Source organism: Haplochromis burtoni, unplaced genomic scaffold, assembly GCF_018398535.1.
Source record: "Haplochromis burtoni strain Fernald_Lab_line unplaced genomic scaffold, NCSU_Asbu1 Contig_113, whole genome shotgun sequence".
Lineage (NCBI taxonomy): Eukaryota > Metazoa > Chordata > Actinopteri > Cichliformes > Cichlidae > Haplochromis > Haplochromis burtoni.
The window spans coordinates 657,408-674,185 of NW_024582474.1; the positions used below are offsets into that span (position 1 = coordinate 657,408).

The following is a 16,778-nucleotide window of genomic DNA, read 5'->3' on the forward strand; positions in this document are numbered from 1 at the left end:
TTATGAATAAATCTTTTTTTCGGTACCGTTACCAGTTTTATTTTGTTGTATTTATCCGCAACACCCTAAAGGCCGGTCTGTGAAAATATTGTCAAGCATAAACCGGTTTAGTGTTTACAGACAGAATACTTGAGCCCCAGTGGATTTGTTGAAGGCGATCTTGTTTAAAAAGTTCAGTGCAGTTGAGAAATTATGCGAAATTATCTCCACAAAGGGCAGACAAGAGGTGTAGTGATGAGAGAGCGCAGAGGGTACACAGCTGCAGTAGCCAATCCAGTGGCAACCAGGCTATCACAAGAAGTGGCAGGATGAAGAGAGATGTTGGAGAGGCTTGCCGGGCAGCCATCCCCTCTTCAGTACTCAAACTGTAACCCCTGAGGCAGATGCATCAACCGCTTTAGAGCAGACACCCGACCAGAACTTAACTGGTTATTTGGGTGGTTGTGCACTGGAAAGCAGGGTACATCAACATTTTACAGTGGGTCAAATTTGTTGATTTGTTTCCCTAGTATGCTCCTTACTGTCCTTTACCAGGACCAGGCTCTGGGTTGCAGGGTGCAGAGCACAATTGGGACTTTGGCATATGTCATCGGCCAGAGCCAGGAGATATCTGAGATGATTGATGTCCTCCAGAGGTGGCCAAACCGGACCACAGTGTGGTGTTACAGTGAGCTGTGACTGAGCACTAAGTGGAGGGGCGGCTGTCGATGTTTCCACAGCAGGAGATGTGTAGAGACGGTAGGTGCTTCTCTTGTGTTAGCCACATATGAAAATCCCACGATAAGTTCCCACTTTGGTGAGTATGTCAGCAGGCAACGTTCACAGACAGCTATAGCTTGAGGGTAACAAACAGTTTGCAGACAGACCTCATAGACAGACATTAATGACCTTGTAGTATTGTATCACCACAATAGAGGACTGCTGGCTTACTTGTGGTGCCTAGGGTATTTCAAAGCAGAATTTTAGGCAGAGTCTTCTGTCATGGATCAGCAGAATCATAAACCCACTTGCTAAGTACTGGGAAAGATTAAACAGGTATATTTACAGGTAAGTGAATAAATGCAGAGTTAAAGCAATCTGTGATTGCATTAGAGATCTGGGAGAAGTGGTGAAGGTACGCAGGCTTTTCTAATCTGCACACACACGCTGTCGTATTAAGTTCAGTTGTATAAGGCCTCAGAGTACATGGAGAGATCAAATGTATACTTTTTAAGGATTCAAAGACTTTAAACACTTGATTAGTAACAAATGAAAAACACAATTAGTAAAACTGGCTTTAAAACCAAGAAATATCCACTGAAACTGGACTAATAAAGGGTGTAATTCCTAACAAATGAGAACCAATGTTTATAGTGCTGTCGGTCTTTTCTGCCCTCTGGTGGTTAGTCTGCTGTATGGATTACTTGCAATTATCATATATTTATCCAGATAAATACTAGTGAGTGAAAAAACAAAGGAAAGACTAACAACCTTATGATGAGTACATTTACTGCTTACCTCCTGAGCTACAGCTGTGAGACCAGCTTTAATTCTCCTACACAGCAATTCTCCATTTCTCTGCGTGAGGGTTGAACAACATTCTTCATTCTCAGCACTGTCAATTCAATTCAAATTTTATTTATAAAGCACCAAATTATAAAAACACTCACCTCAAAGCACTTTATGCTGTAAGGTAAAGAGCCTGCAATAATAAAGGAAGGAATAGCAGTAAGAAACCTCTGGCAGAACCAGGCTCAGGGAGGGCCAGCCATCACCTGCAACCAGTTGTTGGTGAGAGGATGTCCAACACCTTGCTCCAATAGCTGTTAAACTCTGCTGTGATCTGATGAGCATGAATGGATTTGTTCATGGGAATCATCATCCAGAAAAAGATTACTGCCATTAGAACAAGAATCTGTTACAGTAGGATAAAGGTGGTCAGTAAGAACAACTTTGTACGGTGACTGACATGTGGTAATATCCTAAGATACTGGAGCAGAGCAGGCTACAGCACAGATTGTGCTTCTAGTGTAAAATGAGTTCAATCCAGTCTTTGAGAATCACAAGAGAAGAGTCTTTATTTCCAAGTCTGGAGGTGTTCACTGAATCCTTGAACCCCCCCCTAAAACTTATTTATCAGCTAAAGTCTTCTTGCTTATTTTGGGCAATGCAGCAAAAATCGGAGCTCAAATCAAAATTTATTTTCTGTTGTTTGTGGGATCTGGATCTCATAACCAGATGCGTACTTAGCTTGGCCTCCAGTAACACAGTGAGGAATGGTGGAGTTGTTTTTAATTAGGATATGTCCTTTAACACGAAACAAATATGTTACCCTGTTAAAAGGGAGCCATCTTTCCCACTGTCGCCCAGTGCTTACTCATAAAGCATCTTGAGGTGACTGCTCTTGTGATTTGGTGTTATATAAATAAAATTGAACTGAAATTTAATAAATAAAATAATGTCAGACTATGCCATCACTAAACCATTTTAATGCATTTTGATATTATTATATGTGAGCGTATGTGAAAGTTTAAAAATTATTGATGTGTACACCTATACATACTCAGTAGGGTTCATCATTTTGACTGAAACTGCAGTATATCTCTCTTTACACAATCCTGTTAAAACGAGGCAATGATAACAAATCAGACAGACCAATATATTTTAATATATATATATATATATATCTTTTTTTTTTTTTGGAAAATACAAATACTACCACATTTCTGAGTGAGGGAATTGCTGTACATCTGCAACAACAGTGTGTTTAATTTGTTTTTCATTGTCTCCAAATTGGCGACAAAGGCCAGCTTATGCCGCTAACAATCTCTTTGAATATCTAACTTAATAGTTATTAGAAACATTAGTGCATGAAACAATGGCATAACAGAGCCAAAAGTGTACATTTCCCCCAGTGTACAGAGGACATTCACTGATGTCACCAAAAAGAGGAAATGAAACTATTTCATTGGGGCGCTTCAGGTACAGGCAGTAATCAAACTGAAAACAGATACAGAGGGGCTTTCACAATGTCAACACTGCATCTCCCTGTTTTGTGAGCTTCACCTCCACCCGTACACAAGCCACTCCACTTGAAGCCCAAGGATGAGCTCCTGGCTCTCACTTCATTGTGGTACAGTAAGACCAGCTTGATGAAAAGGAAAAGGGTGCAGAAGTGAACACATCTGGGCTCTGCCCTGGTTAACAGACATCACTTCATCCCATCACAGCTACAGGGATTTTCAGTGAGAGAATTTATTCGCTGGATTTACAGTAGAGATGATGGCTGAGGGTTTGAGCTCCAAATATACAGTTTTAAAACCAAAATATTCAAATGTGAACAAGCCTCAGCCACCAGCATCTCTTCAGTATTAAAAACTAAAAATAAGTGGATTTCACTCTGCAGTCCTTCAGCCTGTCTGTGGCTGGCGTCAGACCCAGCTGACATGCAAGGCACAACTCAGTCACTTATGTACACTTGTAGAGTTACACAAACACAAACACGCGGTACTGGAAAGTAGCCAAGTACTTTAACTTTTCATAACTGTATGTTTTGTTCTTTATTTTGCAAGATTTTATATCCAAAGATAAACTTAAGTGTATGGTGGACAAAATCCTTGTTCTTAGTACATTTTTTACTAAATATGGTGGCAAATCCTAAAATGTATTCACATGTGCTTCTATTACTGCTGTTACATAAAAAGGTAAAATCATGAACAATCTTGTAAAATGACCATGGGAAGCACTAGACTCAAGGGCGTAGATTTGGTTTTGGCATTGGTGGGGACGGATGATTCAACCACTGAACGCTGCCCTGTTTCTTATTTTTTTCCTTTTTGTCTTTGCTTCTTGATTTAAAAAAAAAAAAAGGAGAAATATACTTGCCTACATATGCTATTCTACATTCTTTTAAACCGTTTAAAATTACAATTCATAGTTTTATATGTGAATTATATAATGTTAAATTATTATTAAACAAATGACTAAGTATTTTAGGCTTTAGTTTACTTCAGCCATATTCCATATAAATCAGGTATCATACAAAAATAAAAATAGCTTCAAATACAGTCATGACAATAAAAGAATATGACTTTAAAGACTTAACATTACTTCAGTTATAGTACACCAACATCTCTGATACATTAGCACTACGGGAACACTGAATGACCTGGTGGTTTTTGTCCATAAAACTACTCTAAGTAAAAGATCTCTCACCAAAATTATGCAACATTTTAGGCACTATTGCCTCTATCAAATCAGCGAGCTGGAATTTCTTATTCTAAACATGAACTACTGTTACAGACATGGACTACTGGTGTCCCACACAACAACTCAATGTCTTTCTTTACTGGGAGAGATCAAATTATTGGTGGGGACATGTCCCATCCGTCAATGCCAAATCTACGCCCTTGACTAGACTAAACCATGGTGGACAGTCTAACGGGTAACATTTTTGGCTGGTACTTCGCTTGGACTTAACCGTCCTGAGGACTTCTTCAACCACTGCTAGTATTTAAAAACGATGAAAGTGGTAAGTGGAAAACAGGAGCTTTGTCCTTTGTGCTCTGACGGATTGTCGCTGTGAGATCACGTTGGGTCTGACACCAGCTAAACAAACTTTTTTCTACCTTAGAGCAAACGTCTCCCTGAACATCTGATGGGAAACGGTGTGCATGTGTGCATTCTGCTGCTGCTTTTTATATCATTGTTATTACACGGGACTGCAGACATCCAAAAATACCAATCTGATCTAACAAGCAAAGACTCAAGTTTAGTTTGAAAAACACTACACTACAAACTCTGTGCAGCAAAGCATCACTTGTCCCAGTCAATATGGCTTTTAGGATCCTCACCCTGACTGCTAAATCCTGCAAAGCTATCAGCACATGCTAACTTTCATGCATCAATTACAAAGACACGAATAACAGTTTCATTGCTGCAGTCGCCTCACGCGAGCACCCTCTGCTGTCTGGTTCCACACACGACCTCGTTTGTTTTCTTAGGAATAACAACTTTTAGATTGTCTTTTTATAAACTGGATACCAAATTGTGAACTATACTTCACTTCAGATTACTTACATTTGAACATTTTAAAAAGAAAGTAAGTAAATCTATTGTTTAATTTTACAAACTACATTTAGAACCAGAATTTGGGTCTAATTTCCTCATTTCTTTTGGTTTTATTATTTATATAATAATAATTAATGATACAATTCTAATTAATAATAAAATTCCTACAGCTTTTAGCTTCCTTCTGCTAATATACATCATTTTGTGCATATGTAGCCTGTGTGACTGACATTTTAACTAAAGTACTTTGAGGTGGGTCATTGTCAGAATTACTTACTTAGTTACTTCCAATCACAGCTTTTTTTGCTTCAGTGTTTTCTAATGTTTTTGGTATCATGTCTGAATTAACTGTAGTCCCCCCTTTTGCTCTGAAATTGTCTTCACAATAAATGAAACTTGTTTTCTCTCCAACTTGTTCCAGATCACTTTCTTCTCCCTCACAATGAAACCTCTCACGATTTGACATCACTTTCTCTTCCTGCACTTACTCATACTCCCATTTTTTCAACCCATTTTCTTCGCCACACTTTACTTTCCATACGTTCTGGTTACATGAGTGATTGATTATGTGCATAAATATGTTGTACCTGCAGCAGTGAACTGATGCTCCATTTAGCCACCTGACATTAAATTCACCATTAGAGTCACTACTCAGAGTACCAGATTTTCTCACCTTGATCTTTTTGTTGCTTTGCATACTTATGCTCATATGTAGCACATATGTACTTATGTTATTTTCTTATACCCGCACACATGAACACACACACATAAAACAAGCAATACATGTACACCAACAGCCCCTCTGACAGCTTCAATATGTTTGGCTCCCGAATTATATCCTGGACCAACAGTGTTTGTAGAAAAGGTGGGGGGGGAAAGAAACTCTTACCAATTTCAAGCTTTTACTTATGAATGAAAACAGTTGGATATTTCCTTCTTACTTTTTGCTTTGTACTAGTTGAAGTTTAAACTAGTTGTTTTTAATTTTTTCACATATTTGTGATTTACTGAAGTATTTCCTTTTCAGGAGAATTTTTATATTGTTCTTTTTACACTCCTACATTCCTCTAATACATCCATTTTTCTTGACTCTTTGGGATTATTCATATATTCACTGACCTCAACATTGGGAAATGAATGATATGAACACCCGCCTTTGGAACAGTAAGAAGAAGTGATTATGAATACTTTTAGGCCCAGACAAAAGTCTCATCTAACTCACTGAGCACTTCTTTAATTTGACTGAACTCTTTCATTTAAAGCTTTTGGATGTTTTAGAATCTGGCTCTGGTTGGGATTGGCCTGGTTCACTTTTACTATCAAATGAATAAATGAATAACAACTTCCTTGGACAATATGAAGCTCTGAAAACTGTAAAAAGTTGGATTTAAGTCAAACAGTTTTCTTCCTTTTCTTTCTCGATGTCTGAAAACTGGTTCTGAACTTCAAGGAGTCATTAGTGTGAAGTCTACCAAGAGTATATGCTGGAAATACAGCTGAGCAATCACTGTATCCACACATAGCAGCCCCACCCCCATGTACATGTTACACATATAGCACACCCACTCAGTACAAGAAGAATATGATGTTAATAATGATAATAATAATAATAATAACACTATGCGGTAACTTTACTAATACTCCTCCCCCGGCTGTAGAGAGGCTCTGATCATGCCGTCCACCCTTCTGATAGCCTCATCCGTTTAACTGATGGGTTGTGGTGCTCCTCATGACTGGACAGGGGGTGGAGGAGGAAGCTGTCGTTCCCATGGTGATCTTCTCGCTCATCGCTGCCTTCATATGAGCTCCCACAGCTGGACACGCTGTCACCAGGGGAACGCCCTTGTTCATGGGACCCCCGGCCTGTGGTGGAGTATCCAACTGTGGTCATGCCTCCTTCAAGTCCTGTTCCAACCATCCGGTCTCTGGGAGGGGAGGCTGGCTCAGACTTGATGTGGACGTTTTGATGGCCAGAGGAGAGGTTTAGGTTTGAGTTCTGGCACAAATTCCTGTAAGATCAAAACAAGAGAAACAGCATCTTAAACTCAGAGCAAAGCAAATTTTAAGAACGTCTTTAGAGGAAATGTCGATTAAACGCTTGTTTTAATTCTTTGGTGAGAATATGAAGATTCTTGTTTTTGGCTGCTGTTTCCAATTGAACATACAAGTAGATGGAAACATTGATTTACAGAAATGTGATCATGTTGCACTTGGGCTCCGTGGAAATGTCTGTTTTTTAAGGGGATTTCTGAATAATTAAGTAACAATTACTATTAATTAAACTATTTTTTTAATTTTCATTTTTTCCAGTGTATGCTGGATAAACCAGGACACTAACAGCTGAAATTATTGCATTGATTCTGGACAATTCTTTCTAAGGCTTGGCCTGTGGCCTGAAGGTAATATACACAGCTGCTTACCCCATGTGTCCCAGTGCTGAGTGTTGTAGATTCTGTATCTGCTGTTGCTGCCAGTTCACTGATCCCAGAACAGAACCTCCAAACCCGGACAGCGATGGCAGGTCACTGCTGAGGGAGAAATCTGAAGATGGACAAAAAGAGAAACTTGAGCAAAGACGAGGAAACCTGTGGAGTCCAGCAGCAGTGTGCTTTTGTTGTAATCACCTGTGCCATAAGATGAGGAAAGTGTAGATTGGTACCCACCCATCCCCTGACTGGGGATAGTGGTGGCAGAGAGAGTGACAGCAGGGGTTGACAAGGTCTGAGCTGTCTGGGAGTGATTTATTCTCTGGTTCTGCAAAGAAAAGGTAAGATGTCACCAAGCTAAACAGTGACAGCTGATTCAGGGCCAGCATTTTATGGTTACCTGCCATGCCTGGTAATCATGATTTGCTCATTTTAGAAAATCAGTAATCTCAAGTGGTACTTCTAGCGTTTGCTGGTATTCACGGTAACCTGGTCATGCCAATAACTCCTTTAGAGATCCTAAATTTTCAAGCTCATCTTCAGGAGCCTTTCTCCATGGTTCCTTAAAATCACTTCAGCGGCAGAATTTTTCAAATATCTCTAAAGTACAAATAGTTCCCTTACTTAAGGTAATAATGTAAATGACATTGGCACTAATTTCACATATTTGTAGCTTGTATATCATCTATAAACTAGCAGAAGGAGGCATACATGAAAAGTATGGTTCTCTCTGCTGATCAGATTTTTTTCAGAGCTACTTACCAACATCAGGTCAAAGTCCTCACACTGCAGGGCAGCAATAAAGCACAAACTCAAATGAGTCCGCACATAAAAATCAACTTATGAAATCAAACAAATCAAAAGACTAAACAGAAGGAAGCACTTACAACAGCTGGTATGTTGTTGCACTTGTTGGAAGGGGGCATCAGTGTTCGCAGGTCAGGTTTACGGCTCATGTTCATTGAAGGACTTTTATCCTGCATGTTCTTGGGGGCGCCTCCTGGAGACAGCAGTCCAGGGGAGGTGCAGTGGTTGCTGTAGCTGTCGTTTCCTGGTCGGGCAAAGTTTTAAAAAGGTATCTCTCATTACAAATGACTACAAAATCACTACTGTACCCCAAACCCATTTTTATTTGTGCCTATATTTCATGGAAGTATATTTATCATTGCTGTTTTCAAACTTCTGATTCTGACCAACCACTTCAGCAGGATGTTCTAAGATGTCGTGCAACACCATTTTTACATAAAATAGGTGAATCTTCCCTTTTTCCAGTGTGAGGCTGGTAAAAGTGTCTTTAACTTCAGTATCTGCAGATGTATAGTTGATTGAATGCTACTGGAGCACTCTTTAACGAAACATCTGGGGAGAAAGTTCAAAGTGCATCACTCCAATGAAAAAGTCTGAAAACGTGCTCATCCACTCAAAGTTTTATAACTGCAAACTCTAGCTGAAGTCAATAACCAGAGAGGGAAGATTGTCTGTCTCAGAAATAAATTTTATATTTTAGAGTTTAAGCAGCTGAACAATGAGCAATGACAGACTCCCAATGTACTGCTTTATTCCTCATCTGAACTGGATACAGGGGAGATACCTAGCTGTCCAATCACAGGGGAGGAGACTTACACGAGTGCTAAATAGCAAGAAGAGACATTATCGCTACAGTTTTCTTCACGCATGTCCTCAAATTACCAAATGAAATGAAAAATGACACTCTGAGAAGCACCTTTTTTAATTGTGGGTCTAGCAGCAGTAAGCTGTTGAGGTACTTGCAAGATATTTCATCGATGGATGTTCTATATCTTAGCAACCAAAGGGTTCCAGGTTAAAAAAAAAAAAAAGTTGCACACCCAACCACGTGCTACCAGTTTTGATCTTGTCAAGATCCTAGTGTGTGAGAACAGCCTGAAAGAGGATGGTGTGTTTTCAGCTGGACTTTTAAGAGAGAGGAGATTTACAGCACAGGATTTACCTATCATCACCCTGATTTACTCAACCCTGATGACATTTACCACTGGTAACACCTACTGTTTAGAGCAGGCATATTTCTTCTCATACTGAGCACAAGGTGGCGCAAACATATACATAATGATGCCCTAATCAGCAGTGCTGGATCCACTACACTCACATTTTACCTGTTTCCACTAGAAGACTACACTATCATGTTCACCACAGCAGAAACAACTGACGGAGTGGAGGAATGTAGATGAAGCCCCTCAAGAACTGGCTGTTCTTTCAGTGCCTAAAACCGACTGTTATGTAAAACATCATCTACATTTGTAGTTATGGCTGCTCTGTTATCTGACTTTTCACACGTTTATGTCATTTAATATTTAGGTGACCTAAAGACAGTGCTCAGTTTACTCTGTTATGACGAAGATCTATCTATACAAAGAGAGTGATAGAGAGATATATAAAGAAATAAGACAGAGTAGCGTTCTTACCCACACTTGACAAAACAGTGCTCGACAGCTCTGAACCCATCAGTCCTACAGACAGAAACACACACATCAAATGAGAATACAATCTGGGTTTTGTTGCTCATTTTTATTATACAACGCCATAATACTTTGGGTGTTAGATTCTTGATCAGGAACTTTTGCAAACTATTTATCATGTAGAGCTCAGCTGTTATTCCAAACCTGATATGCAGAGATTGTCTTCATTCTTAAGAATAATAATTATTCAAATGAACATACTATATAGGGCTCCCAATAAATTACTACTAAAGAAAAAGAGGATTCAAGAGAACCTAACACAGCTGGCAAAATTGTAGTTTTACTAACCGTGTTAGGAAATGCAAAGTTAACACAAACCCACAATAGAAAGATTACTGGGAAAATGATCCTCTTATGGCCTTAGCATATCTATTGATTGTCATTATCATAGAAAAAAGTAGGAAAACACTCACGGCTGAGTTACTTTTTAAGTTGTATTCTTAAGTCTAAAATGCCATTAATGCCTGACTGCTACACCTTTTTGTCACTGCTGGACCAAATGTTGGCCAATACGGGTTTTTTTTTTCTCATATAGAAAATCTGGAAACACTGCAGCGCGTCAGGCTGTCTATGAAAGGAAAATCAGCAGGATTGTGAAAAGATTTTTAAATAGAAGACAAAAAACAGGAAAACACGTGCTAGGTAGGTTAACACCGAGTATTTGCTAGGTGTGGACCAGCCTGCTTATTTGCCCAAAGGCCCATTTTGAGCTATAGCTGTGTTACAGTCCAAAACAGCTGAACATTTAATAAGGTCTTTGATGAGGACTGAAGAAAAAGCTACTGACCACAAACATACCTGCATTTCCTGTGCTGGAAGGACTTTGAGGCGACATGCTGTTTCTTTGCAGAGATGAGTGAGAGATGGGCAGCAGGCTATGGTTACCTAGACTGCCCCCTATGCCCTGATGGGAGTAGAGCAGCCCACCCTGATTACTGCCTGGGATGGATATACCCATGTCATAGTTGGAGGGCAGACCCTGCACATAGAACAAACAAAGCCAGTCGTCACTGGTAAGGAAACACGAAGCTGCTTAAAATAACGCTATGCATCAAAAAGAGCAGGTGTGAACATACACAGATTCTCTGTCGGTTGATCATCAAGTCAATGTCTTCATTGATTTTCCGGCATTTATCGTCCAACTCTGGGCTCTGGCCAGCAGAGTCATCAGCCTCGATGTCAGGGCTTTCACAGCCGTTTAAACCCTTCTTTCGCAGGGTCTGGATAAAAGAAGACAAACAAAAGAGTCAAACACAGCAGGGTGACTTTACTGTATGTACTACATCCACGGATCTTCTCTGAGACCTTCCTCTTTTCCTCCTGCCCGGCAACTCCATCTTCAACATTTTTTGTAAAGTGTGTCCACTATCTCTCCTCTGCACATGGCCTAAACCTCATCTCAGGTTCACCTCTCTAACTTTGTCTCCACATCCCTCAACCTGAGCTGTCCCTCTGATGTCCTCATTTCTAAGCTTGTCCACCCTCTCCGAGATTGTGTTAAACAGTCTGGTCTAAAAGTCCATTACCCTCTCTCCCACACAGCTGCGTAACTGCACAGGTATGTCACCTGGACCAAATCTTCATCCAACTCTTCTTCATTTGCTAACTTTCCTCCATACTCACTATAAGCCTTTTTGTTGCTTCCCTTCTCTCTGCTGTACATCTAGCCTCCCAGCACTCCTGTCTACTTTATTTCTCTTTATGGCTATCGCACTAAAACTTCCTCATTCCAACAACATTCCTCATTGTCTTTGCTCTGTCCTGATACACCAAACACCTTCTGGCAGTTTCCCTCAACTGTACTTTTCCAGTCATCTGGTAAGTCTGCCCTACCACCCAGAGCCTTTCTCAATTCCTCCCTGAACTAAGTGCATAATTCTTCCTTTTTTGACTTAAATCGTTTAAATCCTAACGTCTGCCTTCACTTGCTTCCTCGTCTTGATGTCCAAAGTCAAAATCGACCATCCTTCTCTCCATCATATCAGCTTTCCCTTTAGCAGCCATAGTCCCTACTCTCAACTCCACACCCCTGCCTTTCTTTCCCTCTCGCTGCCTCCTAACACACCTCCCTCTATTTCTGTTGCTATGCATTCAGCCAGCAGTAGTACAGTTTCCACCAGCACCATGTTGGCCAACAGCATCAGAGGCAGTAATTGTTATCCGGTCCAGAAGAATCTGGAATGGAAATCTCATTCTTGATGACCCACATATTCAAACTAACAATGACTACCATTCCTGATGGTAGCCTCTCCGTATATACAGGCATCGGACTGGCACTGCACTGCTACTTGTGACTACTACAATTAGTAGCTCTATAAAACTATAAAACATGCAATCTAAATATGATTTTTATGAATTAAAGGCCCTGGTTGTGTGGTTAGTTAGTCTGCTCTGAGAAAGTTTTGATCTTTCACCAGGACTCTTCTTCTAATGAAGAGGTCGAACTTAGAACAAACATTTCCAACCACAAGAGGGCGATAAATGAGCAGCTATCCCACCAGTGAGGTTCCAAACTGACTTCTATAAGCCAGACAGCAGTTTAAAATGCAAGTGGTACAATCAAACCCAACATACTCGTTTCACCAGCATGTGACAGCATTCACAAAAAGGTCTCTGAATTTTTATACTCATGTTATGTGTGAAGAATAAACAGAATTTAATTTGTGTGTGTGTCTCTCAAAGGTCAGATGCTTCATGTGAATATTGGGAAATCTCTTCTCTTACACAGATATTGGATGATAATGATGATGGTGATGTGAGTGTGTGTGCGTCTGTTTGTGCATGTGTGTGGTTTGGGTCTTGGTGGCCTGCTTCAGCGCTTCACAGCCCGTTAGTCCAGTCTGTCACCGTATGAGCATGGCAGTGCCTCTTTCAAACACAGACATACAAATATGACTGTTGGAGCAGCTATCCCACTCATCCCAGTCATGTACACCTGTTGTGCTTTAAAAGGGAGGGGGGGTTAGGGTCTGCAGTGAGGGGAGGGGTGAGGCAGCTTCCACCAATACCAGTGTGGCTACTGGAAGGATGGCCGTAGAAGGTTATTTTTTGCCCCTGTGCTCCGCAGTGTTCCTCGTCACTCCCTTGCAATTTGTCAATCTGGCTGCTCTATTAAAACATAAAACTGACTCCACTAGCCTACTTTTCCCTCATCAAATACACACAGAGCACACAGTGCTACTACATTACGCCTCACTTTGCTTTTTTAGTGGAAATAAAGACTGAATGCAAGGAAGTCAGGTGGAAACATTTTACTTATTAACTTATTAAAGGAGCAAACTGTAAAAATACTTCACGCGTTAAGTAGAGGTCTCCTAATCGCTGGTATTACATCTGTAAACAGTGTTTAAGCATTAAAGTTAGTCTTAGTCTGCTGGTTTCAAATTTAGGTTTGACCCAACTCCAAAGCGATTGTGAAATGATTCATTTGAGAGGATAGAAGAAAAACAAAATTGTAATTAGGGCTGAGAGATAAATTAATCTCAGTAATTATCACGGGAAAAATTACCTCTATAATAATGACGATAACCTGATGAGTAATTGGCAGTCTGCACAATCATCTGTACAATTAGCCTCTGAGGTTACAGCATCAGGGTTATGTGGATAAAATGTTCACAAAGATCAAGAAAAAGACAACACACACACTTTCTCTCGCTCTCTCTCTCTCTCTCTCGGGAAATTAGAATAAGTGATCATGGGGAGAGTGTGCAAGATGAGGCGATTGTTGTTAAGAGACAATCACTGACAAGAAAACAAAAAACTTTTCCAGGATTTTAAAAGGTTCCACAACCAAGCAGCCAAATCTGCTAACAAGCCTCACAAGTAGTTCAGTCTGCAGCTTCTTTTCTTTAACAGAAACCTATCTGTAGCTGTTTGTCAGCTACATCAGCAGCCACGCAGTCAAGCTTTAACTGCAGCCAGGCAACTTCACCCGCTCACTTTCACCCATCCGGCAGACAAATCTATGCACATCATTTAAGCTGCTTTGAAACCCACCTCCAATCCACAGCATGTCTTTTGTCCCGTCTTCCTCCCCTCACCCACCCCTGTCACGGCAGATGGCCGCCACTCCCTGACCCCGGTTCTGCTGGAGGTTTCTTCCTGTTAAAAGAGAGTTTTTCCTTCCCGCTGTTGCCAACACGCTAGCTCATAGAGGGGGTCTTATGATTGTTGGGGTTTTCTCTGTTGTATTATTGTAAGATCTACCTTACAAAATTCCATCCAACTCATCTTTCCATAGCGTATCTGACTGAATCCTATTTGTTTCCCATATATCCTGTCCATCTCTACTGCATCCATCTAATAAGATACTTAAGAAAAAACAATTCAAGTTGTAACATACAAGTACACAGTATACACTAAATTCTTCCAAGGGACTAGTGTTGTAGTTTGCCGAGATGAAGCTAATGTGTTACAGATTCATATACTTCTAGGTACTGCAATACACATCATTGCTTCTTACTGTATAAACTGAATGGAGGAAACTTAACTGGTGGTTTTCAATCAGTCAATTACTTGTAAAAGGTAGTGGGGAAATTTAGCTGCCAGTGGTGAGACTGATAGAATCGCACGCAAATATTCAGCTAACATTCATTAGAGTTCAATTCTATTTCATTTATACAGCATTAGGTGCCTTTCTTTTAAGGCACCTAGTGAAATATCTATGGAGGTACTCTCCATAGATATTTCACTCTATAGCAGAACTCTTGCCCTCATTGACCTCCAGCTCTCTCTCTGGGCAGCAGCTGTGCGCACACCAAAGCTAGGCCCTGTTTGAGAGTCACTCTGTTGTGTCTAACTTTGTCGCTCAGTGATCATTTGTAAATATAGCCAAGATCACAGCACATTCATTAAGTGGTGTGAGCTGGTGTTGTCAGACAGTGCTGTTAAATCAGGTGCAAGGTTCTTAGGTTCTTTGTACAAAATATGTCTGAATACAAAGAGCATTAAATTACATCTTTAGTCTTGTTGTGTTTTAATGAAATTCAAAAGCATTATTTGGGGGTGGCTGTAGCTCACGAGGTAGAGCAGAAGGTTGGTGGTTTGATCCCTGACTGCTCCAAAGTAACCAGATATTTGGACAGTGCTCTGTTCAGTAAGCGATATCACAGTCTTCACATAATAATGCAAATACATAAGTACATGTTCTGAGGTCTTAGTTATTTCCAACCACTGATGAGGAGTGTGTGTTTGTCAGGGCTGAATATGTGTAACGGCAGGTGGCTGGAACAGATTCCTGCTTTGGCATTTGCAACTTAGGGGGAGACAGCTGACGAGGAAAGAGGGAAAGGGAGATCCCATAATATCAAATCAGCTGCCCGTCTCCCACCCAACTCCACCATTCATTGCTTTTCCATCCATTTTGTTTTCTCTTTTTGGCTTCACTTGCTCCATTGGCATCTCTTTTCGTGGGCGGTCTCCTTCTCTTTAACATCAGACGATACTTTAAATCTATGTGAGCGTCAGTGTGTGTGCGCAGTTGCTCTGAAAGTGAACATGTGCCAAGGAACATGACATGCAACATTTACACCATCGCAGGCAGCAGATGGCAGTTTTGTCCAAAATTAGACCAACATTATTTACAAAGACACAAGAAACAACTGTAAACATTCAAGTTATGGATCCCAAACTTTCTACGCATTTCTCTGAAAATTTCCTCATGATTTCCTTAAGAAATAGCTTCTATGTAGCTATCAGCTGTAAACCTATTACCTCTGACTGAGGTTGGTGAATGACAGTTTGTAGAGGATGGGAAAAACTCCAACATGATTCTGTAGTACTGGAAAAGTTCATATATCATTAAGCAGTTTTGTCCCCTTTATGACGGTTTCTATATTAATTGTAGAATCAGATGTTGTGTAATGTTGCTCATGAAAGGTATGTCTGACTACCTTTCTTTTGAAGAATGTCCCTTTCATCACCTCCAAAGTTTCTGCTCTGTCTGATAGGTCTGCTTTTTTTTCAGCTCAGTGATGCAGACCACACACTGAGAGGTCCATCCTACTGCCACCTATGCAGAGAACACCCTTAACAGGTCTCCAACCCACTTTGTTTAACAAAGAGGGACATATAAGCATTCACTGACCATGTTAATTGACCACGTTACTGGGGAGGAAGCCAGAATACCTGGAGAGAACCCATGCAGGCACAGGGAGAACATGAAATCCACACAAAAAGGCCCCAAGCCAGCTGGTGGACTCGAACCCAGAACCATCTTGCTACAGACCACACCCCAATGCTGCCCAGGGGATCATTTCCTTTAAAGGATGTAACATAACTAAGGACCTGGAAAAAATTTCTGACCCTTAATTTGCCACGAAAAACTAAAAACAGTCCACACCTGTCCATGAAACCGTAATCACACATCTAAATGTTTATATGTGTGATTATTTTTTAACTACATTAACAGCACACAGATTTCCATCCACAACACTAAAGAAGTGAGACAGTAGTGTAACATTAGTTTCGCTCTACTGTTAATGTGGTATTGTCAGTATTTCTGTATTAGTTTTAACTCACGAGAGTGCTTCTGCAATGCTGCTGTTATATTTAGTTATGGATCTAAGCTTTTCCTCCACTGCTAAATGAGAAATAAAAAGGACATCTCATTGTGTATATATAAATATCGGACACACTTTTACATGAAGTCCTTGACTTCCTCTCGTTAGGTATGTGCTGGACTGGACAGAGAGGGGAAAAGGAAGGAGGGAAGAGAAGGAGGTTGTGGGGAACTTCAATGTGGTTACTCAGTCTGAAGTTGCTTCTTTTCCTATTCTTTATTTTCCTCCTGTGGTTCACACACACACAC

The 16,778-nt window shown here is 40.4% G+C and overlaps 1 protein-coding gene across 5 annotated transcripts in view; it reads right to left on the reverse strand.

The window, feature by feature from the left end:
• Window positions 1-2,446: 2,446 nt before the first annotated feature.
• LOC102303866 (myocyte-specific enhancer factor 2C) overlaps window positions 2,447-16,778 on the reverse strand; it is a 36,724-nt gene continuing 22,392 nt past the window's right edge. For 4 of the 5 annotated variants that reach the window (XM_014335718.2, XM_014335719.2, XM_042223517.1 and 1 more), the window contains 8 exons: window positions 11,047-11,190; window positions 10,769-10,949; window positions 9,917-9,961; window positions 8,363-8,526; window positions 8,238-8,261; window positions 7,674-7,803; window positions 7,470-7,590; window positions 2,447-7,058 (listed from right to left, as the gene is read on the reverse strand). In XM_014335718.2, the coding sequence (XP_014191204.1) occupies window positions 6,719-7,058; window positions 7,470-7,590; window positions 7,674-7,803; window positions 8,238-8,261; window positions 8,363-8,526; window positions 9,917-9,961; window positions 10,769-10,949; window positions 11,047-11,190 (1,149 nt within the window). In that variant the 3' untranslated portion in view covers window positions 2,447-6,718. The remainder of the gene's footprint in view (window positions 7,059-7,469; window positions 7,591-7,673; window positions 7,804-8,237; window positions 8,262-8,362; window positions 8,527-9,916; window positions 9,962-10,768; window positions 10,950-11,046; window positions 11,191-16,778) is intronic. The other variant, XM_005928976.3, reaches the window with a different exon arrangement.